The following is a 26270-nucleotide window of genomic DNA, read 5'->3' on the forward strand; positions in this document are numbered from 1 at the left end:
GACCTGCACCAGGACCATAGCCCTCCATACCTCTGCTGTCCACGTACCTTTCCAAACTTCTCTTAAACATTAAAATTGAGCTTGCATGGACCACTCGTGCTGGCAGCTCATTTCACACTCCCACAATCCTCTGAGTGAAGAAGTTTCCCCACATGCTCCCCTTAAACTTTTCACCTTTCACCCTTAAACCCATGACCTCTGGTTGTAGTCCCACCCAACCTCAGTGGAAAAAGCCTGCTCGCATTAGCCTTATCTATACCCCTTGTAATTTTGCATACCTCTGCCAAATCTCCTCTCAATCTTCTACGTTCTAATGAATACAGTCCTAACCCATTCAATATTTCCTTATAACTCAGGTCCTCCAGACTCGGCAACATCCTTGTAAATTTTCTCTGCACTCTTTCAACCTTGTTTACATCTTTCCTGTAGGTGACACAGTACTCCAAATTAGGCCTCACCAATGTCTTATACAACTTCAACATAACATCCCATCTCCTGTATGCAATACATTGATTTATGAAGGCCAATGTACCCAAAGCTTTCATTATGACCCCATCTACCTGTGATGTCACTTTAAACTAATTATGGACCTGTATTCCCATATCCCTTTGTTCTACTACACTCTTTAGTGCCCTATCCTTCACTGTGTAAGACCTACCCAGGTTGGTCCCACCAAAGTGCAAAACCTCGCACTTGTCTGCATTAAATTCCATCTCCCATTTTTCACCCCATTCTTCCAGCTGATGCAAATTCCTCTAAAAGCCATGATAATCTTCCTCGCTGTCCACTACACCCCCTAATCTTGGTGTCACCTGCAAATTTCCTAACACAGTTAACTACATTATTATCCAGATCATCCATACAGATGACAAACAACAATGGACCCAGCACCGATTCCTGCAGCACACCACTAGCTACAGGCCTCCAGTCAGAGAGGCAACCCTCTACTACCACTCTCTGGCTTCACCCACAAAGCTAATGTCTAATCCAATTTACTACCTCATCCTGAATGCCGAGTGACTGAACCTTTGACCAGCCTCCCATGCAGGACTTGTCAAATGCCTTGCTGGAGTCCATGTAGGCAACATCCACTGCCTCACCTTCATCCACTTTCCTGGTAACTTCCTCGAAGAACTCTATAAGATTGGTTTGGCATGACCTACTACACATGAAGCCATGCTGACTATCCTGAATCAGTCCATGTCTATCTGAACATGACAGTTTTGAAACCTCTATGGGAGGGTTTTTAAAGTGGAAAAGCCATTGCAGTGAGGCAGTTCCACTCTCTTGGCCTCGGAAGTCTGGGTCTGGTGGTACGAATAGTTGTCACAACTGGGTCTTCATTGATTGTAGTGGATGACCAAGTCTGCTTCTGTGCGCCCTCATTCGCTCTCCACAAAATGCTGCAGAGCAGCCTTCCTGGCCATCGGACCTCACTGTTGACCGTATCTGCCCAGTCCGCCAGAGCTGACTTCACATACGAGGACAGGCATGTTCCTATCTCATGGGATATGAGGGCCACCAGCTACCCTCATACCCCCCCTTCCCCCCCCGGTAAAAGTATGGCCACTGTCCAATGCAGCCACGTGAGAGAGCTGAGTGTCTGGCGGGGGACCAAATGGAAGAAGGGAAGGGAGCTGCACCTGAATGAACGCGACAAGCCCCTTCACCAGGGGCGTAACGCTCCATACATCACAAGGCTGGTGTGAGGTTGCAAATTTGGGTATGGTTCCTTGCCTTGGAGAATCGAGGACCACTGCAGCGGCCCGAGTCATCACAGTTTGTTGATATCAAGCCAGTGAGGGTTGTGCATGCTCCTAGCTTGATAGACCACCTCACACAAATGGTTCTTTGGTTACGTCTCCCCTCTCACTGTGAAATGGGGACACCTCTTTTTCCCTTATTAGGGGGAGAGAGAGAGAACTTGTGGTATGTGTGAACGAGTAGCCTTTGGGGTACTGCAAGTCTGTGTCTTTATTGATGCTTTGCTGCACGCTTGAGTGCTTGGTGGGGTTGCTGATACTTTTTACTGGTGGGGGGAGTATTGCTGCTTTGTTGCAGCTTATGCATGGGGGGGAATTGGGGGGACTTTGGGGTTTAACTGTCATTCATTCTTTGGGGCACCCTTCTGTTTTGTGGCTGTTTGCGAAGAGAAAGAATTTCAGGATGTATATCATATACATTTGTCTGACATTAAATGTACCTATTGAAACCTATTAAAACTCAGAATTCAGGACGGTGAGATCTAGAATTCACAGTATTTTAAACTGAACTTAAGTCTTAATCGAAAATCAGAGGGATACTTTATTGGGCAATGATTAAGGTTGGAGCGTATAGTGTGATACACAAGGATTCAGAGTTACTGCATGTGTGGGGTCGACTGGTAACCCAGCGGGCCTCGCTGCCTTTCATATTTAGCACATTTGTACCTGTAAATCCTTGGTTCGGGAGAGGGGCAGGAGGATCTGACGGTGAGGCTTCCAGAAATTGGTCGAGGTTTACAGTGCCTGGGAGCATCTCGCTGAAGTTCCATTCTCCAGAGCAATACAACTGCATGGATTTCCCCAGGGTTTGGTGGATTTCCTGCAAAGCTGTTCAAAAACAATAGTCATCATTTCAATGGCACCCATCCTTCTTCCGATCCATGGTCTCTACGACCATCTCACTCCTAGACGTGGACTGACAGAGTATGTGGTGAAGCCCAGCTCCTTTGGGTGTTTAAATTCCACTCTGAGTAACAACTGCTAGGCAACAACTGGAGCAAAAGCATAAATTCACCTCTTTAGTGCTTCCCAACCTTGGATGTCCTTAATAATTTATCATCACTGAAATATCTTTGAAACAGATTGACAGAAATAGGAACAAAAAACAACACTGCAAGAACTCAGAAGCTGTATCCGTGGAGACTAAAGGTAAACATTAACAACTCAGGCCGAGACCATACACCAAGACTATTCCTTCAGGGTCCTGATGTGCAGCCTCAACTCAAAACCTTTTGCACCCGCTAGATGCTCCTTGGCTTACTGAGCTCCAAGTATTCTGTAGTTTCCCTCAGATTCTAGTCTTTTTTGACATTCTGATGGAAAAAAAAAGGTGTTAGTTCGTGCATGGCAAGCTACCATACACATTGCAGTGAGGATTACGCACCCATTAGTTGAGTGTCAAAATTAGGCCAGAACTAAAATACAGCTCAGGTCGCCAGTGAATAAACTCCCTTCTTCACTCTAGATTAGCGTTGTGCGATTATTTAGAGTCATGCTTGAGGGCATAAAGTACCTCAGTTTAATGTTGTTTCTGAAAACTGGCACCTCAACCAGTGCAGCAATCAAGTGTCGTAAATCTGGATTACAGGCCCAAGCCTTCGGAGTGAGACTTGAACCCACTCACACCCTGCTTGCAAGGCAGGAGTGCTGTTCGTGCATCTCGAAGTGACACGCAAGGCAGCAGTCAGAAGGTGTCAAAAACTACAATGGAATGTGAATCTGTATGCAACTATGATGACTGGATCTCTGAAACCTCCTGTATGTTCTATCCCTGAAGTGGAGAAACACATTCCTGCATCTTTCATCAGCTACCACTTGCATTGTTAAACAATGTCCTTAGTGTGGTAAAGCATGTCGGGCATTCCACAGCAACGTAGAACAGTAAAAACATTTAAACTAATCCACGTAATGGCAATAGATCATCTTGCAAAAGATGAGCTTTTTAGAAGTGAAGTTATATTATCTTGCTTTATTAGTTTCTCTGATTCATTATAATGTGCTTTATCTTCAATAAACAGCAAACAAGGAAAGAATTGATATGTCAGCCATCTTACTGTGGGATTGGATGGCTGGCAGCCAACATTCCAGTTCCCGGAGGAGGTGAGGTTATTAAGCAAACAGAACACTGAAAGATGTTTTGAATTGCAGTCAAAATTCTTTCCAGAGTTGATAAAAGGAATGGCTGTAAGACAGTTGAGAATTCCTTCTCTCCTCACCCCCTCCCTCTCACTGTTCTCTACAGACCCTTGTGGCAAATGATATGTGGAAACATCACCGAGGACCATTTACTCATTGTAGTATAGAAAAAAAATGACAAGTTACAAGGTCCAGAAGGGGATTGACAGGGTGGGTACTGAGTGGACTTTTCACCTGGTGGGGGTATCTAGAACTAAAATTCAAAAGATTCAAAGCACATTTATTATTAAAGAATGTATAAAATTATACAACCTTGAGATTTGTCTGCTTACAGATCAAGAAACCTGAAAGAACCCAATTAAAGAAAAAAAAGCCCAACACCTGATGCACAAGAGGAAGAGAAAAAAAAACCAAATCATGCAAACAACTGAAGCAAACAACATTCTGAACCAAACTGAGTCCTCAGATCCAAAACCCAGAGCGGCCTGGACTAGGCCCAAAGCCTTGCTTATCAGTTCATCATATTAATGGAAAAGGCAAGGGGCACAGTACCAGAGCAAGGCGTCACCCATTTCAGACAAGAGGCTTTTCTTTTCTCAGAGTGTTGTAATTCTTAGGAATTCTCCATCTCAGAGAATTTTGGAATTAGAAATCACTGAATATATTCAAGTGATACAGGCTGGGCTAAGAGGCAATTATGTCAACTTAATAGTTTCAGTTAATATTGTCGGATCTTTAAATAACTTAAATTCCACAGCTGCCATAGTGAGCTCCAAACTGATATCTTTAGGTCAGAAGTCCAGAGCTCTGGATATTTGTCCAGTAACTTAACCCCTTCCCCGCAATGAGATACAACTGAAGGCACGTTAACACTGGGAGAATGCATCTGACATTAAACGGGTAGTTTTTTTCTGATGGCCAGAAGAACTCCACTGGGTATCACAAGCAGCCTTTACAGCCATCGTCAGATTCCACTACATACACTAAAGAATCACATTTAGCCTGCTTCCAATGGGAGCCGCAAATGAAGGTGCAGCCCAAGATGCTAATAAAAACAGTTAGTATTAGACCATAGGATGTAGAAGCAGAGTTAGGCTATTGAGTCTACTCTTCCATTTTATCATGCTCCTCCATTTTCCCTCTCAGCCCCAATCTCCTGCCTTCTCCCCGTATCCCTTCATGACCTGACTCATCAAGAATCTATCAACCTCTGCCTTAAATATACCCAATGACCTGGCCTCCACAGCTGCCTGTGGCAACAAATTCCACAGATTCACCACTCCCTGGCTGAATAAATTCCTCCTCATCTCCCTTCTGGAAGAGTGTCTCTCTATTCTGAAGCTGTGTCCCCTGGTCTTACTCTCCCCACAGGAAGCTTCCTCTCCACATCCACTCTATCAAAGCCTTTCACCAGTCAATAGGTTTTAATGAAATCACCTCTTATTCTTCTGAACTCCAGTGAATACAGGCCCAGAGCAATCAAACACTACTCATGTGACAAGCCTTTCAATCCCAGAATCATTTTCATGAACATCCTTTGAACCCTCTCCAATATCAGCAGATCCTTTCTTAGATAAGGGGCCCAAAACTGTTCACAATACTCTATGTGAGGCCTCACCAGTGCTTTATAAAGCCTCAACATTACATCCTTGCTTTTATATTCTAGGCTTTTCAAAATGAATACTAAGATTGCATTTCTATTCCTCAGCACTGACTTGACCAGCAAATTAACCGTTAGGGAATATTGCACAAGGACTCCCAAGCCCCTTTGCACTTCAGATCTTTGAATTTTCTCTTCATTTAGATAATAGTCTACGTTTTCATTTCTTCTTCCAAAGTGCATAACCATACACTTCACAACACTATATTCCATCTGCCATTTCTTTGCCCATTCTCTTAATCTGTCAAAGTCCTGCTGTAGCCTCTCTACTTCCTCAAAACTACCTGCCCCTCCACCTATGTTCATATCGTCCACAAACTTGGTAACCAAGCCATCAATTCTGTCATCCAAATTACAAACATATATAGACATCTGTTAAGTCTCGTGAGACCATGGATTTGCGCCTTGGAAGGTTTCCAGGGCGCAGGCCTGGGCAAGGTTGTATGGAAGACCGGCAGTTGCCCATGCTGCAAGTCTCCCTTCTCCACGCCACCGATGTTGTCCAAGGGAAGGGCACTAGGGCCAATACGGCTTGGCACTGGTGTCGTCACAGAGCAATGTGTGGTTAAGTGCCTTGCTCAAGGATACAAGACGCTGCCTCAGCTGAGGCTCGAACTAGCAACCTTCAGATCACTAGACCGACGCCTTAACCACTTGGCCACGCGCCAACACATATAATGTAAGAAAAAACAGTCCCAATGCGGACCTCTGCAGAACACTGCCATTCACAACTGTGATTAGGATCTTTTGGCAGTGGATTGAACAAAGCAGCTTGCTTCACTCCTGTGAAATCCTTTGGTTCTACCCTCTAAAAATATTCCACCCAAAGAAAAGCTTCCAGTCCCTAAACCTGCACTCAGCAGAATACCAGACAAAGGGACAGAAAGCGCCAAAAATACTGTATGCACAGATGAGGCTGAGGTAGCCTGCAATTTGACCTTCAATTTCTAATTTGCAATTCCTCAGGCAGATTACACCCTGCATAGAGAGTTTATGCAAACACAGCTTTAATTAGGGCATCTTGGCCCAGCCCACACAAAACCAAACCTTCAATTAAATGCTCGAATTTTGTAACATGATAAACACCCAAAAGAGACAATTATCTCAACACGATGAGTACCGGAGGGTTCGAAATGAAGAATCCCTCTCAAGACCAGACCGGAGAACCAGATCAGCTAGCAGCGATTTCACCTGAGTCAGAGGCACCAGATGCAACCACGACATGCCAAGGGTAGTTATGACACCCATTCTCCACTTCAGATGATTTTTCTTTCAAGTGACAGCAAAAAGATTAGGCAGGATGCATGCTTATCCAATGTCACTCTTTCTACATTAATCAACAACACTCAGCCCCAAGACTGCATCGGTCATACGGAACACAAAATGTAAGCGCAAGTTTTCAGATGCTAATATATTTATTACTTCAGATTTTCATTTTTCCCTGAAATAAAGACGACAAATTACAGAACCACCAAGTCACGTCAGTGCAGTAAGTATCACTGGAAAGGCAGGTAACAGTGCTGAAGGTGAGGTGGCTGGTTTACAAACAGAGGCAATGTGTAGTGAGGAGAGGTTGTTGATAAACCTGATTCTGATACGGGTCTCTATTGTGGACTGAGAGTGGGAAGGGGGCAGGAAGAGGGGAATCATGGTTGGGAAAAGGGGAAGGGAGAGGTGAGGGAGCGGGAAGCACCAGAGAGACATTCTGTAATCAGTGGTCCCCAACCTCCGGGCCGCGGACCGATACATTGCCGCAAAGAATGCAGTGCTGCAGCGGTAGTCAGAATGCACCCAGCACATCCTTAAGAAAAAAGCCGAAATAAACAAGCTAATTAATTAGGTGCCACCCAGCCAGGTGCTGGATGTGCTCCGACTACCGCTGCAACATTGCATTCTTCGCGGCAATGTATCGGTCCGCAGCCCGGAGGTTGGGGACCACTGTTCTGTGATGATCAATAAACCAATTGTTTGGAATCAAATGACCTTGCCTGGTGTCTCAGGGCTGGGTGTGTCTGCATCTGCACCACCCCCCCACCCCTGGCACTCCTCCTCTGCCACCTGCTTCACACCCCTCCCCTGGCGCGCCACCCTCGCCATTCCCAACATCCTTTGCTCCCACCAGCTATACAAACTTGCTCTCCACTCCACATTAACAAGTGCAGAACTGTGCAAAAGTCTTAGGCACCCTATAGATATATACATGTGTGTAAACCTTTTGCACAGTACTCTATTACTATGCCAAAAATCAGAACTCAAAATTCCTTTATTATTATATTTTACTTATTATGCAAGATTAAAATTGGACTCATTTCCTAATATTAATGCAAAAAATTCCTTCTTTTCTACTTTAAACACTGTACCTTTTAATAAAAACATTTTGAAGCAGATTAGAACTAAATGTAGTCTAAAAAGCACCGAAAAAGTTTGGAACACTTCCTTCCAATATTATTCAAGACTCGGACAAGTCCAAAACATATGAATTAGTGAAGCCTCTCCATTGTCACATCTATCACAATGGGGAGATATATCCGAATAAAAACCAGAGAGCTTATCTTTAGTCGTGTGGGCCATATGAACCACTTTAAATTGTAGAAGGGAGTGACGGGCACAAAGCGATGAGGTATTAACCAATTCTAAAATTTCATTCCAAGTATCCTCAGAAACTGGAATCTGTAAATCTTGTTCCCAGAGATTTTTAATTTTGTCTAAAGGAATATTTCTCATTCCCGACAACATACCATAAATATTAGATGGATGCATTATGGAAGGGTTTCAAAATTTATTGGCGCTTTTTAAAGTAAATTTTAAACCTAATCCTTCGACTGCCTTATTTGGTATTGTTGGGGGAAAGGATATTATTTTGGAGAAACAGGATCTGCATATTTTGGCCTTTATTTCTCTTATAGCCAGGAGGCCATTGTTGCTTAAGTGGAAGGATGCCATTCCGCCTACTCGTACTCATTGGTTAAACGATGTTATGTCATGCTTAAGTTTAAAGAAGATTCGTTATTCAATTTCTGAACCTAGACAAGATTTTTTTTTAACGTTCTGGGGACCTTTTTTTGAATTATTTTCAAAATCTTTGATTTGCTATTAAGCACAGATGTTGGCTAACAATATGTTTTATTATATGATAAGGATTTTTTCCTTTTTTTTTTAAACCAAACAGTTGTTTCTTTTTCTGGTAGTGGGTTTAGATTTTTTTTGTATAACAAAAGTATATCTTTTCAATATTATATTTAAATTTAATGTATATGGATATGGGGTTATGAAACTATATTTGTGATTCCAATATATTGTAATAGATATATATATATATATATATCTTACTGTACTCTATTCTTTTATGTAAGAAATCAATAGAAATATTGAAAAAGAAAGAACTAAATGTAGTCAATGCTGTAATATAAAATTTTATTCATTGAGATACAGCATGGAATAGGCTATTCCGGCCCCTCCCAGCAATCCCAGGATTTAATCTTAGTCTAATCACAGGACAATTACAATGACCAATTAACTTACCAACCTGTACGTCTTTGGACTGTGGGAGGAAACTGGAGCACCCGGAGGAAACCCACGCGGTCACGGGAAGAACGCACAAACTCTTTACAGGCAGTTGCAGGAATTGAATCCGGGTCACTGGTACTACAAAGCGTTGTGCTAACCACTACACTACCATGTTGCAAATCAATTTGTTCACAACAAGATGCTACGCTTATCACATTGATAACCTGACAATTTTACTTTAAAAAGTTATGTTGATTGTGGAATAAATAGTGACCAGAACTTTTGAAGCATCTCCCATCTTCTGCAGAGGAGAGCACTTGGGATCTAGAGGGTTAGCCAGGGCTTCAGTTTTATGCCTCAGCTACAAAAATTACACTCTCCAAAGTGTAGTTCCTGTACTGTTCTCTGAAAAACTTCCCAGTGTTTCAAACTGAAACTACTGCCCTTTCAGTAAAGTAATTGACCCCTCTGAGATTAAAGACAACTCATTCCGATAACAGGGCCCATGAACAGTAACTTGTAATCCGTCTCACTGTTCAATAACCTTGTGGCTAAGTAACTTGACTAGTATCTAGACAGAGAGACAAACTAATTTCCAAGTAAATTTGGTAAAGTTAGTAAACCAGGAATTAAAGTTCAAAACTCAAAAGTAAATGTTATTATCAAAGTACATGCATGTCATATACCACCCTGAGATTCATTTTTTTGTTGGCATACTCAACAAATCTATATAATAGACTAAGGCCAGTGATGTTGTGGGGATGGAACTGGACTCTCTGACGGTGGTGTCTGAAAAGAGGATGCTGTCTAAGTTGCATGCCATCTTGGACAATGTCTCCCATCCACTACATAATGTACTGGGTGGGCACAGGAGTACATTCAGCCAGAGACTCATTCCACCGAGATGCAACACAGAGCGTCATAGGAAGTCATTCCTGCCTGTGGCCATCAAACTTTACAACTCCTCCCTTGGAGGGTTAGACACCCTGAGCCAATAGGCTGGTCCTGGACTTATTTCCTGGCATAATTTACATATTACTATTTAACTATTTATGGTTTTATTACTATTTAATTATTTATGGTGCAACTGTAACGGGATCAATAAAGTATGACTATGACTATGACTACTATGAATATAATAGTAACTACAACAGAATCAATGAAAGACATCTGACTAGGGAAATTAAAAGGCTTTCCACAATTCTGGTGACAACAAAAATATTGTATTGTCAAAAAAACCCATCAGGTACACTAATGTTCTTTAGTGAATGAATCCTCATCAGGACTGCTCCCTTTGTAACTGAAATGAAGTGGACTTCTAAATATCCTCTGAAGTGGTCCTCCTAGCAACATCCATTTCTGAAAGTGAATAAGAAATGTCTCCACTTGTTGGTTTCATCCCCCAACTCCCTTCTTATTTCAGTTGCTCTTCTCCATACATTTTCCTCAGCTCACTAAAGCCCTTTGCTCCAGCATAGGGATAGACAGACAACAGTTAAGGTAGATCCCAACTGTTATGCTTTGTAATTTCAAAACATTAAATTAATTCAAAGGAAGACACAGGAGTTCCAAGTGCAGGTCGAACTTCGGGTTCACTTTAAGTGAGGTGCGCACATACCACATTGTAGCGTGATAACGTATAGAAAGTGTCATTAATTATTTAACATTATTTAAACAAACAAGAATATATATATTCTTTATGGTTCCTTAAGGTTGTTATAACCAGAAGTGGTAGTGAGGATAAACTCCCACTACCTATTAAATGCTCCCAATAGAGGAAGAGGAGAAGATGGCGACGTGACACAGCGCGCGTGGCCATCCGGGGAATGACATCTGTAATCTGTCAAGTAGGGTATCGTGCACAATTCTGATTTGATGGAGACAGACGTGAGAGTACAGAGGAACATCTGGAGAAACTTCTGAAATGCCCGCTTCGCTGCCGCTGCTACTGTGTGGTTCGGAATCTCCGGAGGAGAAGGCCCTGAATCCTCAGCTTTGTTTGTTTCGGCGGCCGGGACGAGGTCGAAGGCGCTCGGCAGAGGATGGCGCTCGAGAGGCAGTCTCGGTGGGGCTGGTTGGAGGCTCGAAGTTTTCGGATGGACGGACTCAAGAGTCGGCTATTGTTGGGTGCTTCCAATGCATCGGCAGTTGTCGGTGCCTGGAGGTTTATGGCAGAGAGTTTCTCCCTTTTGCCGCCTGATATTGGGGACTCGGGAGTCCATCGGGACTTTGAGTTTTTTTTTTACCGTGCCCATGGCCTGGTTCTTTATCAAATTATGGTATTGCTTTGCACTGCTGTAACTATATGTTCTAATTATGTGGTTCTGTCAATGTCAGTCTTTGGTTTGTCCTGTTTTTCTGTGATATCACTCTGGAGGAACATTGTATCATTTCTTAATGCATGCATGCATTTCTAAATGACAATAAATGAAGACTCGCAACATACATCAAAGTTGCTGGTGAACGCAGCAGGCCAGGCAGCATCTATAGGAAGAGGCGCAGTCGACGTTTCAGGCCGAGACCCTCATGAAGACTGAGTGTTCTCATAATCTAATTCAAATAGTCTCTGACAACCAAGTCCAGCTCCTGGTCTTCAAGTGTGGCTTTGCTACTAAGCTCGGCGGAACCGTTTCTACTGGCAGCAGAAGGAGCAAAGGCGGGTTACTGGCACCTTAAGACCAGTCGCTTCGGACAGATGGGGCTTGTCAGCTCATGTAGGAGAAGGAAAACTTTGATCTCAAACTTCCGCTGTCTGGCGGCTATACCCACTCACGGGGAAGACTTCGGGAGTAAACCCCCAAGGAGAAAAAGATCCGGAGCTGGAGTCCCAAGGCTGTCCTACGTTGAGGTCAATGCTGACTGGCGCCAAACTGTACCGGACTGTGCCGTCCCTTTTGGTTCATCAGATGCATGGAGAGGGGGACCACGCAACATGGACAACTGCTTGCTCTCTGTATTTTACTGCCCTGGCTTGCGTATCTAGACAGCCAGGATGCAACTTCCACGGTCGACCCTGGTGATGGAGGCATCATATTTAAATATATTTGAATATGAGGTCTCCATTGGTGGTGTGGGAGGTTGCTGTCTCTCTCTCACACACACTTGCTCAAATACAACTTAAATATTCAATACACAGCACCAACCATTCAGTGGTAGAAATAGGGTGTGACAACAATTAGATTAGCCAAACAAAACAGAAAGAAAACCATAACAGGGGCAGGACGGCCCCAGAGGAAAACTGAACTGCTGTTTGCAAGTCATAATGAGAGAGCACATAAACTGCTCCAAACCAGGAAGGAAATGTCAAGTCCAATTCAGCTGTCAGGGAACCATACTCCTCAGCCTGTTCATCCACCCAAACAACCCACAAGAGTGCAATCGGACAAGTTTTGTTTAAAAGCTATCAGACAGAGCTATCAAAGATAGTGGCCATTATTTTAGTATGTGACAGACAGACAGGTCACAACAGTAAATCACAAGCATTCACTTGCTCACATGAAAGTTTGATTCTCAGATTCCGTGCTTTCTAAATTATTTAGGGCGTCAATCCCACTCGCGTTCATTGCCGACTCACCTAATTGATCAACATCTTAAATTTCTGACCTTTTGCCCTCTCCCCTACCTCAGTCCAAAGCTCTGCATTTCATCAACCTGGCCTACTGCCCACTCCCTTCCCTTCACCCCACCGCTAGTGGCTCGCATAAATTCCAGCATTTCCTTTCAGATCTTTAAGCCTCACTGCTTCCCTTTCCTTTCAAATGCTACTTCAGAAATGAGCTTTTGGTCAAATGCTGCAAGGGGCCCTGGTATTTTTTTTTGAAATCTAGTTAAGATTTCGGTGAAATACAGTGCAATGCTGTACTATAATAATGTGCCCATACAAGTTATTGGTGTTGTAACAAATATGCATCTCTGCATTGTCCAAATCCTGATCTGAGCCCAGTTCACTGAGAGTATTAAAATAGCAGGAGGCCGCAGCCAGTCGGGTTTGCATATCTTGTGGAAATATGTAAACATATTTATTCAATCTACCAGTAATGTAATAGATAGCTTATTCACAGTGTGGTGAAGTTAAGTGTGCATTTCTGAGAAGCGTCATCTCCTAAGTTGTGGGATTGAAGCAGGAAACCCGTGTACCTCAGTAGACTGAAAACTCAAGTTTCCATTTGTTCCCATCTCTCAGGTGATCATGGCGATCAATTATATCTTTGTAATTTTGAATTACACCACAGAGGGAATAATCCCCATCACCTCAAACCACCAGCTGAAACACGATAGCATTAAGCACCGATCCAGTCTGGAATTATAACTGAACTAGGAACGAGACCCAGGCTGTTGATGGTCAGAGTGAATTTACCTACTAAATAGGGATTACAGAGCATTGCGCAGGTCAGTCTTAAAGAGTGGAGAGTTTATTCTGTGTTCAAATCATGTGAACCCAATTAGGGGAAAAAAAAAGGTCATGATTTTTATCACTATTCAAATGAATTTTTGGTCTAAATTGTCAGGAAAATACTTCTTTCTATTTGTGGCCACTGAGAAATGGGGCCGAGTGCACCAAAATCTGACTTTATTCAAGAACATCATGAGCAACAGAGAGGAAATGTCCTGTAGTACAGGACATTAGCAAAGCCCTTTCATGTAAACAAAATCTCTACAGACCCGGCTCTGCTGAACGTTACCAAATCACCATGTCCCTATCACTTCCAGATTCTGGGACTTCAAGCCCTTTGCTCTCTCAGTTCTCCCAATCCCAGCGATGATCCTGACCCTGCTTATGATCATTCATTACCTCATTAATCGGGATAATCAGAGTTGTTAGTTACTAAAATTCTATCCTCCTAAACCCCTTCCCAAAATTGGCATTTCCAATCTTCACTGGGAAAACCTCTATTTAACTTGAAACACAAGGGATTCTGCAAATTCTGGAAATCCAGAGCAAAGCACACAAAATGCTGAAGGAACTCAGCAGGTCTGGTGGCATATATGAAAGGAAATAAACAGCAGATGTTTCGGGCCAAGACGCTTCAACCCGATACGGCGACCGTTTATTCCTCTCCACAGATGCTGCCTGACCTGCTGAGTTCCTCCAGGGTTTTTGTGGGTGTTGCTGTTTACCCATTCCCCCTCTACTCTTCTACTAAGACTGGTTCTACACATGCATCCTGCTATTTCCTGCTACTATAATATGCTGTACAACAGAGGATATTACAGAGCAAACACCAAAATGTTATTTTATGTCATTCTGTGGAACTCAAATACGTAAACAAAGCACAAGCATCACCTTTATTCAAAGTCAAACTCTATTTATTTAGAGATATACAATGGCATGCAAAAGTTTGGGCACCCCTGGTCAAAAGTTCTTGTTACTGTGAATAGCTAAGCGAGTAAAAGATGAACTGATTTCCAAAAGGCATAAAGTTCTTTAATTTTAGGCATAAATTTCTTTAATATCTTAAGAAAACCTTTATTTCCATCTTTTACAGTTTCAAAATAACAAAAAAGGAAAAGGGCCCAAAGCAAAAGTTTGGGCACCCTGCATGGTAGCACTTAGTAACATCCCCTTTGGCAAATATCACAGCTTGTAAATGCTTTTTGTAGCCAGCTAGGAGTCTTTCAATTCTTGTTTGGGGGATTTTCGCCCATTCTTCCTTGCAAAATGCTTCTACTTCTGTGAGATTCTTGGGCCGTCTTGCATGCACTGCTCTTTTGAGGTCTATCCACAGATTCTTGATGATGTTTGGGTCAGGGGACTGTGAGGGCCATGGCAAAACCTTCAGCTTGCACCTCTTGAGGTAGTCCATTGTGGATTTTGAGGTGTGTTTAGGATCAATATCCTGTTGTAGAAGCCATCGTCTTTTCTATTCAAGTTCTATTCAAAAGTTTCAAAGGAACATCTAAACAAGCCGGATGCATTTTAGAAACAAGTCCTGTGGACTGATGAAGCTAAAATAGAACTTTTTGGCCGCAATGAGCAAAGGTATGTTTGGAGAAAAAAGGGTGCAGAATTTCATGAAAAGAACCCTTCTCCAACTGTTAAGTACGGGGGTGAATCGATCATGCTTTGGCTTGTGTTGCAGCCAGTGGCATGGGCAACATCTCAGTGGTAGAGGGAAGAATGAATTCAATTAAATACCAGCAAATTCTGGAAGCAAACATCACACCGATGATTTGTTTTCCTTCAATACTTCCAAATTTCCAAAAAGCATTCCACATTGCAACGATCTGTCTTAAGTTTCTCGCGCAATGTGCCTGGTTTTCCCCCTTTCCGCCACTGGAAACAGTCTCTCTTTACTCACCGCCAAACTATTCATTATCTTGAATACATCAATTAAATTTCCTCTTAACACTCTGAGAAGCATGACTGCCTCACTCCCCAATCTCTTCACATCATTGAAGGCTCTTGTAGCTAGTGAATCATTTCTGCATTTCTGCATGCTTCGAGAAGCCTGGCATTCTTCCTCAAGCAAGGTGCCCAGAAGCAAGCACGATGCTGCGGCTGAGACTGGACAGTAGTTTTAAAAAGTTTAGCACAACTTTGTTTGCATGAGTAAAGAAAGGGAAAGTTTAAGGAAGTGGGTGTTAGATGAATATTTAAGTAATTTCACGGTTTAAAAAAACATCTGCAAAGAAAGCATTGAATGATTTTCTTCAAAAAAGACATGTTATAATATGAACAACAGGAATTCTGCAGATGCTGGAAATTCAAGCAACATACATCAAAGTTGCTGGTGAACGCAGCAGGCTGGTCTCGGCCTGAAACGTCGACTGCGCCTCTTCCTATAGATGCTGCTTGGCCTGCTGCGTTCACCAGCAACTTTGATGAATGTTATAATATGAAATGGTCTACCACAAGCCCACAAACATGCACCAAGGCTATAAGCAACACATACCAAATGCTGGAGGAACTCAGCAGGCCAGGCAGCATCTATGGAAAAGAGAATAGTTGACGTTTTGGGCCAAGACCCTAAACGTCGACTGTACTCTTTTTCCGTAGATGCTGTCTGGCCCGCTGAGTTCCTCCAGCATTTTGTGTGTGTTGCTTGGATTTCCAGCATTTGCTGATTTATTCTCGTTTGTGACCAAGGCTACAAGTCCATAGAACCATAGAACCATAGAAACTACAGCACAGAAACAGGCCCTTTGGCCCTTCTTGGCTGTGCCGAACCATTTTCTGCCTAGTCCCACTGACCTGCACACGGACCATATCCCTCCATACACCTCCCATCCATGTATCTGTCCAATTTATTCTTAAATGTTAAAAAAGAACCCGCATTTACCACCTCGTCTGGCAGCTCATTCCATACTCCCACCACTCTCTGTGTGAAGAAGGCCCCCCTAATGCCCCTTTAAACTTTTCCCCCCTCACCCTTAACCCATGTCCTCTGGTTTTTTTTCTCCCCTTGCCTCAGTGGAAAAAGCCTGCTTGCATTCACTCTATCTATACCCATCATAATTTTATATACCTCTATCAAATCTCCCCTCATTCTTCTACGCTCCAGGGAATAAAATCCTAACCTATTCAACCTTTCTCTGTAACTGAGTTTCTCAAGTCCCGGCAACATCCTTGTAAACCTTCTCTGCACTCTTTCAACCTTATTTATATTCTTCCTGTAATTTGGTGACCAAAACTGAGCACAATACTCCAGATTCGGCCTCACCAATGCCTTATACAACCTCATCATAACATTCCAGTTCTTATACTCAATACTTCAATTAATAAAGGCCAATGTACCAAAAGCTCTCTTTACGACCCTATCTACCTGTGACGACACTTTTAGGGAATTTTGTATCTGTATTCCCAGATCCCTCTGTTCCACTGCACTCCTCAGTGCCTTACCATTAACCCTGTATGTTCTACGTTGGTTTGTCCTTCCAACGTGCAATACCTCACACTTGTCAGTATTAAACTCCATCTGCCATTTTTCAGCCCATTTTTCCAGCTGGTCCAAGTCCCTCTGCAGGCTCTGAAAACCTTCCTCACTGTCCACTACACCTCCAATCTTTGTATCATCAGCAAACTTGCTGATTCAATTTACCACATTATCACCCAGATCATTGATATAGATGACAAATAACAATGGACCCAGCACTGATCCCTGTGGCACACCACTAGTCACAGGCCTCCACTCAGAGAAGCAATTCTCTACCACCACTCTCTGGCTTCTTCCATCGAGCCAATGTCTAATCCAATTTACCACCTCTCCATGTATACCTAGCGACTGAATTTTCCTAACTAACCTCCCATGCAGGACCTTGTCAAAGGCCTTACTGAAGTCCATGTAGACAATATCCACTGCCTTCCCTTCATCCACTTTCCTGGTAACCTCCTCGAAAAACTCCAACAGATTGGTCAAACATGACCTACCACACACAAAGCCATGTTGACTCTCCCTAATAAGCCCCTGTCTATCCAAATGCTTGTAGATTCTGTCTCTTAGTACTCCCTCCAATAACTCACCTACTACTGACATTAAACTCACCGGCCTATAATTTCCCGGATTACTTTTCGATCCTTTTTTAAACAACGGAACAACATGAGCCACTCTCCAATACTCCGGCACTTCACCCGTAGACAGCGACATTTTAAATATTTCTGCCAGGGCTCCCGCAATTTCAACACTAGTCTCCTTCAAGGTCCGAGGGAACACCCTGTCAGGTCCCGGGGATTTATCCACTTCAATTTTCCTCAAGACAGCAAGCACCTCCTCCTTTTCAATCTGTACAGTTTCCATGGTCTCACTACTTGATTCCCTCAATTCCATAGATTTCATGCCAGCTTCCTTAGTAAATACAGACGCAAAAAACCTATTTAAGATCTCCCCCATCTCCTTTGGTTCCGCACAAAGCCGACCACTCTGATCTTCAAGAGGACCAATTTTATCCCTTACAATCCTTTTGCTCTTAATATACTTGTAAAAGCTCTTTGGATATCGTTCACTTTGACTGCCAAGGCAACCTCTTGTCTTCTTTTTGCCCTCCTGATTTCTTTCTTAAGTATTTTCTTGCACTTCTCATACTCCTCAAGCACCTGATTTACCCCCTGTTTCCTATACATTTCACACAACTCCCTCTTCTTCTTTATCAGAGTTGCAATATCCCTTGAGAACCAAGGTTCCTTATTCCTATTCAATTTGCCTTTAATCCTGACAGGAACACACAAACTCTGCACTCTCAAAATTTCCCCTTTGAAGGCTTCCCACCTACCAATCACATCTTTGCCAGAGAACAACCTGTCCCAATCCACGCTTTTTAGATCCTTTCTCATTTCTTCAAATTTGGCCTTCTTCCAGTTCAGAACCTCAACCCTAGGACCAGATCTATCCTTGTCCATGATCAGATTGAAACTAATGGTGTTATGATCACTGGAACCAAAGTGCTCCCCTACACAGTCTTCTGTCACTTGCCCTAATTCGTTTCCTAACAGGAGATCCAATATTGCATCCCCTCTAGTTGGTCCCTCTATATACTGATTTAGAAAACTTTCCTGAACACATTTTACAAACTCTAAACCAGTATGGGAGTATGGGAGTCCCAATCAATGTATGGAAAATTAAAATCCCTACCACCACAACTTTATGTTTCCTGCAGTTGCCTGCTATCTCTCTGCAGTTTTGCTCTTCCAAGTCTCGTTGACTATTGGGTGGTCTGTAATACAATGCCACTAATGTGGCCATACCTTTCCTGTTTCTCAGCTCCACCCATAAGGACTCAGTAGACAAGCCCTCTAACCTGTCCTGCCTGAGCACTGCTGTAATATTTTCCCTAACAAGCAATGCTACTCCCCCATCTTTCATTCCTCTGCCTCGATCACATCTGAAACATCGGAACCGTGGAATATTAAGCTGCCAGTCCTGCCCCTCCTGTAGCCAAGTTTCACTAATTGCTACAACATCATAATTCCGCGTGTCAATCCACGCCCTCAACTCATCCGCCTTCCCCGCAATACTCCTAGCATTGAAATATATCCACCTCAGAAGATTTTTACCACCACTCACAACCTTTCTATCAGCGGATTTGCTTAAACTTTCAATATCATTTATTTTCACCCCAGCTACACTGTCAGCTCTGGCACTCTGGTTCCCATCCCCCTGCAAATCTAGTTTAAAGCCTCCCCAATAGCACCAACAAACCTCCCTGAAAGGATATTGGTCCCCCTGTGGTTCAAGTGTAACCCGTCTCTCTTGTACAGGTCCCACCTGCCCCAGAAGAGGTCCCAATGATCCTGAAATCTGAAACCCTGCCCCCTACACCAGTTCCTCAGCCACTTGTTCCTCCTCCAGAGCATCCTATTCCTACCCTCACTGGCACCTAGCACAGGTAGCAATCCTGAGATTACCACCCTTGAGGTCCTGCTTTTCAACTTCCTACCAAGCTCTCTATACTCACTGTCCAGGACCTCTTCACTCTTCCTTGCTATGTCATTGGTACCGATGTGCACCACGACATCTGGCTGGTCACCCTCCCACTTCAGAATGTCATGCAATCGATCAGAGACATCCTTGACCCTGGCACCTAGGTGGCAACAAACCATCCTGGATTCTCTGTCACGACCACAGAACCTCCTATCTGCACCTCTAACTATCGAGTCCCCTATCACTACTGCTCTCCGCTTTTTCCCCCCTCCCTTCTGCACTGCAGAGCCAGACTCAGTGCCAGAGATCCGGCTACTGCAGCTAGTCCCAGGTAAGTCATCCCCCCCAACAGTATCCAATGCGGTATACTTGTTGTTGAGGGGAATGGCCACAGGGGAACCCTGCTCTGCCTGCCCTTTCCTCTTCCTTCGCCTGACAGTGACCCAATTTCCTGTCCTCTGCTCCTTTGGCTTAACTACCTCCCTGTAGCTACGATCTATAATCTCCTCATTCTCCCGAATGATCCGCAGGTCATCCAGCTCCTGCTCCAGTTCCCTAACGTGGTTTGTCAGGAGCTGCAGCTGGATGCACTTCTTGCAGGTGTCGTTGTCAGGGACACCGGAGGGTTCCCTGACTTCCCACATCCTGCAAGAAGAGCATTCCAACATCCTGCCTGGCATTCTCTCTACGCTAGACAATCTGAACAAAAAACTTACCGGGACCTACCCTGGCCTCTGCCTGTTCTCGCCGAAGCCTGTTTGAGCCAAAGCCGCCCCACTCTGACTCAGTCCACTCCGACGATGGCCGCTGTATATGGTGGTCTGCTTTTTAAACCTTGGCGCGCTTCTACCAAATAACCAATTTTTTAATTTGAAGAATAATTAATATAAATGATCAGGGCCAAAGGCAATGATTAAGAACCGCCAGCTTCGTTAGAAAAGCTGACGACAACACAAAGCTCCCATCCTGGAATCAGGCAGAGCAGGAAGAAATTTGCCTGAATTAACTTCACCTATCCAATTCCCTCAGCAGGGTGCTGATGTGTGCCTCAGCTTCAACCTCAAAAGGAAGTGAACTATAGCACTTGAGTGCTGTTCCTACTTATATCGCCCATTCTAAAGAGATTAGCTTCACTTGGCACGTGCACATCAAAGCATCGAGTTGCACCAATGACCAGCACAGTCCGAAGACTGTGCTGGGGGCAGCCTGCAAGTGTTGCCACGCTCCCGGCAGCAACATCGTTATGTCCACAACTCACTAACCCTAATTTATACTAGGAATGTGGGAGGAAACCACAGCACCTGGAGGAAACCCAGCATTCACAGGGAGAACATACAGACTCCTTGCGTACTACAGCAGGACTAGAACCCCAGCAGGAGGTGCTGTAAAGTGACTGCGCTAACCGCTTTGCTACCATGCTGCCCGATATCCTCTGATAGCAAAATAGGGCACTAATCTAGTGTGAGGATGAAGCAGCTTTTCTCTGAAGCTTCGGATCTTCCTGTGGTACAGGAACACAGGAACCAGAGGCTCTCAGATTCAACACCCAGTCTGTGTCGTTAGCAAATCTTCATAAGAATATAGTGACGTACCAACCTTATCTTAGTTTAGGAAGTAGCTGTTATGAGTCAAGATCCAAGTGCTGCCCCTAACCAGTCACACTTCAAGATCTGACGGAACGACAGCTCATAAATACGCGAGATTCTGCAAATACTGGAAATCCACACACAGAAATGCTGGAGGAGCTCAACAGAGCGGCCAGCATCTACAGAAAGGAATAAGCGGTCGGTGTTTTGGGTCAAGAACCTTCATCAGGACGGGAATGGAAGGGGGCAGACACCAGAATAAGGTGGTGAGGGGAGGGGAAGAAGGACAAGCTGACGGGTGAGGGGGAAGGTGGGTGGGGGAGAGAGGGGTTGACACAAGCTGAAAGCTGATAGGTGGAAGAGGCAAGGGCTGAAGAAGGCATCTGATAGGAGAGGACAATGGACCATAGGAGAATGACGACTCAATCTAGTTGCCGTTAAACTCAAATCTGAAGGTCTTTCATAATCTCAGATTGTTTCAATGTGCTTTACATGGCTTTGAAATGGCGATTTTGCAGCCACTAATCCACTTTTTGTACTCGAGTCTCTGGAGTGGGAGTTCATGACTCAGAGGTGAAAGATTTACTCAATAAATTTGCCGTGCAGTGGTCACCAGCTTTCGTATTTGCTGTCCATCACAATGGCAGGGTGGGGGGGGGAGTGACGCTGGGAGAAATGCCGCAACGAAAAGCAGGGTGGTCAAACAACGCCACAACGAGCACAAAGGTGACGACATTTTCAAAAGAAAGATCAACAACTACACTTTTCTGCCAACAGCATTAGAAAATTTAACGATTAAATGGGCTACTGGAAATGGGTTTGCAATTCAACTGTGTTTGCCTAGAGCAATGAAGGTGGAATTCTTGTGTGAAAGTACCTCACCAAGACCAAAACTCCCTCGGTACTTTTCATTTACGGATTGCATCCTTCACCCGTGACAGTTTTTGTCTATTACTCCCCTGGAGCTACAATATCTTGTGATATACAGGGGTGTGATGCAAGTTTAACTCTCTGTAATATTAGCCTGATAAGTGCATTAAAGCATCAAATGCAAACTTAAATAGAACAAATCCTCTTACCTCATCACTCACAACACGCTGGCGGAACTCAGCAGGTCGGACAGCATCCGTGGAAATGATCAGTCAACGTTTCGGGCCGGAACCCTTCGTCAGGACTGGAGAGGGAAGGGGCAAGAAACTGATTGTTTCCACGGATGCTGCCCGACCTGCTGAGTTCCTCCAGCGTGTTGTGAGTGTTGCTTTGACCCCAGCATCTGCAGAGTATTTTGGGTTTACGATCCTCTTATCTCATGGTGCCATGTCCAATGCACTCTACGCAACGTCCTGGATCCAGGAAAAATGGTCCGGCCTTTTGGTTCATTAGCACTTAGGCTCTAGCAGGCCATTAAAAGAAACTGATTGGATGAAAAAGGTAGTCAAGAGTTACATTATGGCCTGGTATGGGAACACCAATGTCTTTGAGTAGAAAATCCTACAAAAGTAGTGGATTCGGCCTAGTACATCACGGGTAAAACTCCCCCGGCTATTGAGCACATCTACATGAAACATTGTCATAGAAAAGCAGCAACCATCAAAGATCCTCACCACCCAGGCCATGCTCTTTTCTCGCTGCTGCTATCGAGTAGAAGGTACAAGAGCCTCAGGATTTGCACCACCAGGTTCAAGAGCAGTTACTACCCCTCAACCATCAGGCTCTTGAACACAAGGGGATAAATACACTCATTAAGGACACTTCTTCTTGTTATTTCCTGCTCATTATTTATTGCTATTTATTTATATCCGCATTTGCACAGTCTGTTGTCCATTGATCCTGTTTACAGCTACTGTTCTCGAGATTTGCTCAGTATGCCCACAGAAGAATGTGGTGACATGTATGCACACTGGCAATAAGCTTTACTTTGAACTTTGATCCCCTGCGAGTTGTATGGTAGAGCTGGATGAAATGGGTGGGTGGGGGGTCATGCAGGTTGGGATAAAGATTGTGATCTGTTTGTTTCCCCACTGTTGACATTTCCCAGATGACCAAAAGGCCTCACTGGTAACTGATAAGCCTCATGTGACCTCAACTGCCAATTATCCTCTTGTCCCACTTTCAGTCACAGTTTTCACTCAAAGCCTTGCAGGAGATTCTTTTCAATGTTCACCTGCTTAGATTAACACTAAACTCTTCTCTTGGGGGTAAAAGTGGCACACATTCAGTTACACCAGCAGGGTGTTCTAGTTCGCCTGCACGTCGATTCAAGGCCCAAATCTGGTTTCTCTGCAGCCAGCAATCATAATAAAACCAAAAATATGAACACTGGAGATACATAGCTGATCAGGCAGCTTCTGTGACCTAGTCACCCCACCTCACAAATTCTGACTGATCTACTGAGTATTCCTGGCACTTTCACTTTTAATTTCCAATTTCCGCTTTTATTTACTATTCTGCTCAAGGCAACTTCTAACAATAGCTTTGAGAATTCATCTGGGTTCCTTCACCATGGGAGGTCGTGCAGGCAAGGGAAGGGATAAAAAGCAGGCAAGGTTGTATGGAGAAAGCTTAAAAAAAATGAACTCACTGCTATGCAAAAAAGATCAGATAATAATTCTGTTCTCAATAGATAAGTCTCTGCTTAACCACTAAATGTCTTTTGCAACTTGAGGTACCTCAAATCCAATCGCTGATACAACGTGGGAGGTTTGACAAAATCCCACAAAGACGTATGTTACAACAAACACTCTTTATAACTTGAGTTGGTTTTTGCCAGCTACTGGGGGAATTTCTTTACTCTCCACTTTCAAAGGCAGGAAAGTCTACCGCGGGTCTAATCTGAAAGGAGAATCTCTAATGGCACAGCACTCCCCTAGGACTGCATTTGGGATGCTAGCCTGGAATTTGTGCTCAGGTCCCTAAGGAGACATCTCAGAAGCAACTGCCACCAGCTGAGCCAAGTCTGATGAAGCCTGCTCACTTTTTCTATGTCGCAGCAACGAGAGACTGATAAGCAAACGTCAAGTTCCAAAGTACCGCAGATTCAGACATCCCATGCTGCAAAAACTCATTTCAGGGAGGTAGCACCCCCACCCCCCACCCCCGGTCGACCTCCATGGGTGTATGTAATACTTTGTTTATTGATTTTGTCTAATCTGTAAACCAAGCTGGGTATCTGCAGAAAATGTGACATTAAAATATCTACTTATATTATCATGGAGTCATTTTTTATATTCTATTACAACTTTAAGCAAGTCTACAGGGAGTTTGGCCTCATCACGTAGGACATCAATAGAGTAGCTCCTTAGCAGCTAGCTGGCGAGTTTCAATGATGGTAGCTATACTAATGAACGTATGACACCTGTTAAACTCACCTCAACATGTCTTTTACAGTCATTTAACCCACCATTTGCAATAGAAAAGTCACTGTTGCAAACAGTGCAGCGAGCAACACTGTCATTATTTTTGACCGCTATTAGGCAGGAGTACACTTTAGTGTAGTCTGGGGTGAAGTATATTTTATATTTTCTTTTTTTGGAACACTCTGCCATGGCACAGCAGGACACTAAACTGAACTGATGGACAATGAAAGAGAGAAAGAGAGGTCGACTATAAAGCCCTCCCACAGAGAAAATTGATAGGTCTACTTAGCATGAAGAGAGACCAATCAGGATGCTCTCTCTCGCTCTCCCTCTCAAAAAAAAATTGATTTCCGGGATATTGTATATAATTTGCAGGCGTCAGGGAGCCGCTATCAATATGCAGGAGACTCTCGGAACTTCCGGAAGAGGTGGGATGTCTGCAGATTACTTTTAATAAATTAAACTCTCATTATTTCCTCCTGCTTCAAGTATTTCCCAGGAATCTGCCCTGAAACCACACTGGGTAAAACAGTAACAGTAGGGACAGCATGTTAGCATACCGCTAGTACAGAGCTAGTGACCACCGCTGTCTGTACGGAATTTGTACGTTCTTCCCGTGACCACGTGAATTTCCTCCGAGTGCTTCTGTTCTTTCCCACATTCCAAAGACGGCGGTTAATTGGTCACATGGGTGCAATTACGCAGCCTGGACTCGTTGGGCCAGAAGGGTCTGTTACCGTGATGTATCTCTAAATTTTAAAAAATTAAATTAATCCTACCGTCATGGCACATTCCTCCAAGAGGATTGCAACTTTGCCGTAAAGTTTGGAGGCTTGCGTGCCTCAGTGACTTGGAGAGCTATGTTGCCTGGAGTCAGGGCTTTATGCTTTGGCTGCTGGTACACCAAACAGGTCAACGGGTACAGGTCAGACTAAGAGAGGTCCACTGGTCCTCCAGGTTCGGGGCTTCAGCTCAGGGCTAACAAACCCTGACAGGCAAAAACAAAATTGTAACAGAAACGGCAATGAAGAATCTTTCTACATCTGAGTGTGACGGTATTCCTGAGTCTCCACCTGGGACTTGCGTGACTGACAGTAGACTGAGAGGAAGCTACTGACATGACGAAGGAAGCCCTGAACACCGCCAGAGATGGAGGACCCTCACTGCTGCCCGAAACACCAGAGGCATAACAGGCAGTAAGTCAGTCATGATACACTGATATCTGATGTAAACCCGAATAAATAAAGTGACTTCCATTCCCACTGACAATCATAAACACCATAGATGGAAATAGACATTCTTCCCCCGCCACTAAATTAGTGAATAGCTCACAACTAAATGGGAAAACAGCTTCTTGGATTTCTTTAAACTTATTTAAGGTCACATAAAACTAAATTCCTCGGCCTTTCCTGCGATCATTAATACATTCTGAACATTGTATCAGTTTTGTTCCTTCTGCATGTTGCCTCCGCTCAATCAGAGCACCAGGGAGGGGTGTGGGGCCTGGCAAGGGGAAGGGGAAATGCATTGTTTTTAAACTCACTAAGTTTGCACACTTCGAAAGAACATTGGAAACAGATTCAATATCACCTTTCAAAAGCAGCTCAGACAAATGCTTTGGAAGGGAAGAGTGATGAAAGAGCAGGAGGTTGCAAGTTCAAACCCTGTTGCAGCATAAATTCCAGCCACGCAATCCAACGAAAGACAGAGGGAGTGCTACGCTTTTGTGGCCAGTGTCCTTCAGGGCAAACTTAAACAAATCTTGTTTGTTCTCTTGGTACCACAGAATCCTTTACATCGACCTGCTTCAAAAGAAAAGTTCTCATGGTCTGGAGAGCATTTATCCAAATGATATCACTGAAAATAGATTGTTATTGTAAAGATCTTTGTGTGTTCTAAATTGTATC

The 26270-nt window shown here is 43.8% G+C and overlaps 1 protein-coding gene across 1 annotated transcript in view; it reads right to left on the bottom strand.

Annotated features, from left to right (window-relative positions):
- The window catches only part of slc27a4 (solute carrier family 27 member 4), a 68912-nt gene that overhangs the window by 23515 nt on the left and 19127 nt on the right, over positions 1-26270 (bottom strand). Inside the window, exon 4 of the mRNA XM_063073571.1 lies at positions 2430-2591. Coding sequence (XP_062929641.1) covers positions 2430-2591 — 162 coding nt within the window. The remainder of the gene's footprint in view (positions 1-2429; positions 2592-26270) is intronic.

The sequence above is a fragment of the Mobula hypostoma genome, chromosome 21 (assembly GCF_963921235.1).
Source record: "Mobula hypostoma chromosome 21, sMobHyp1.1, whole genome shotgun sequence".
Lineage (NCBI taxonomy): Eukaryota > Metazoa > Chordata > Chondrichthyes > Myliobatiformes > Myliobatidae > Mobula > Mobula hypostoma.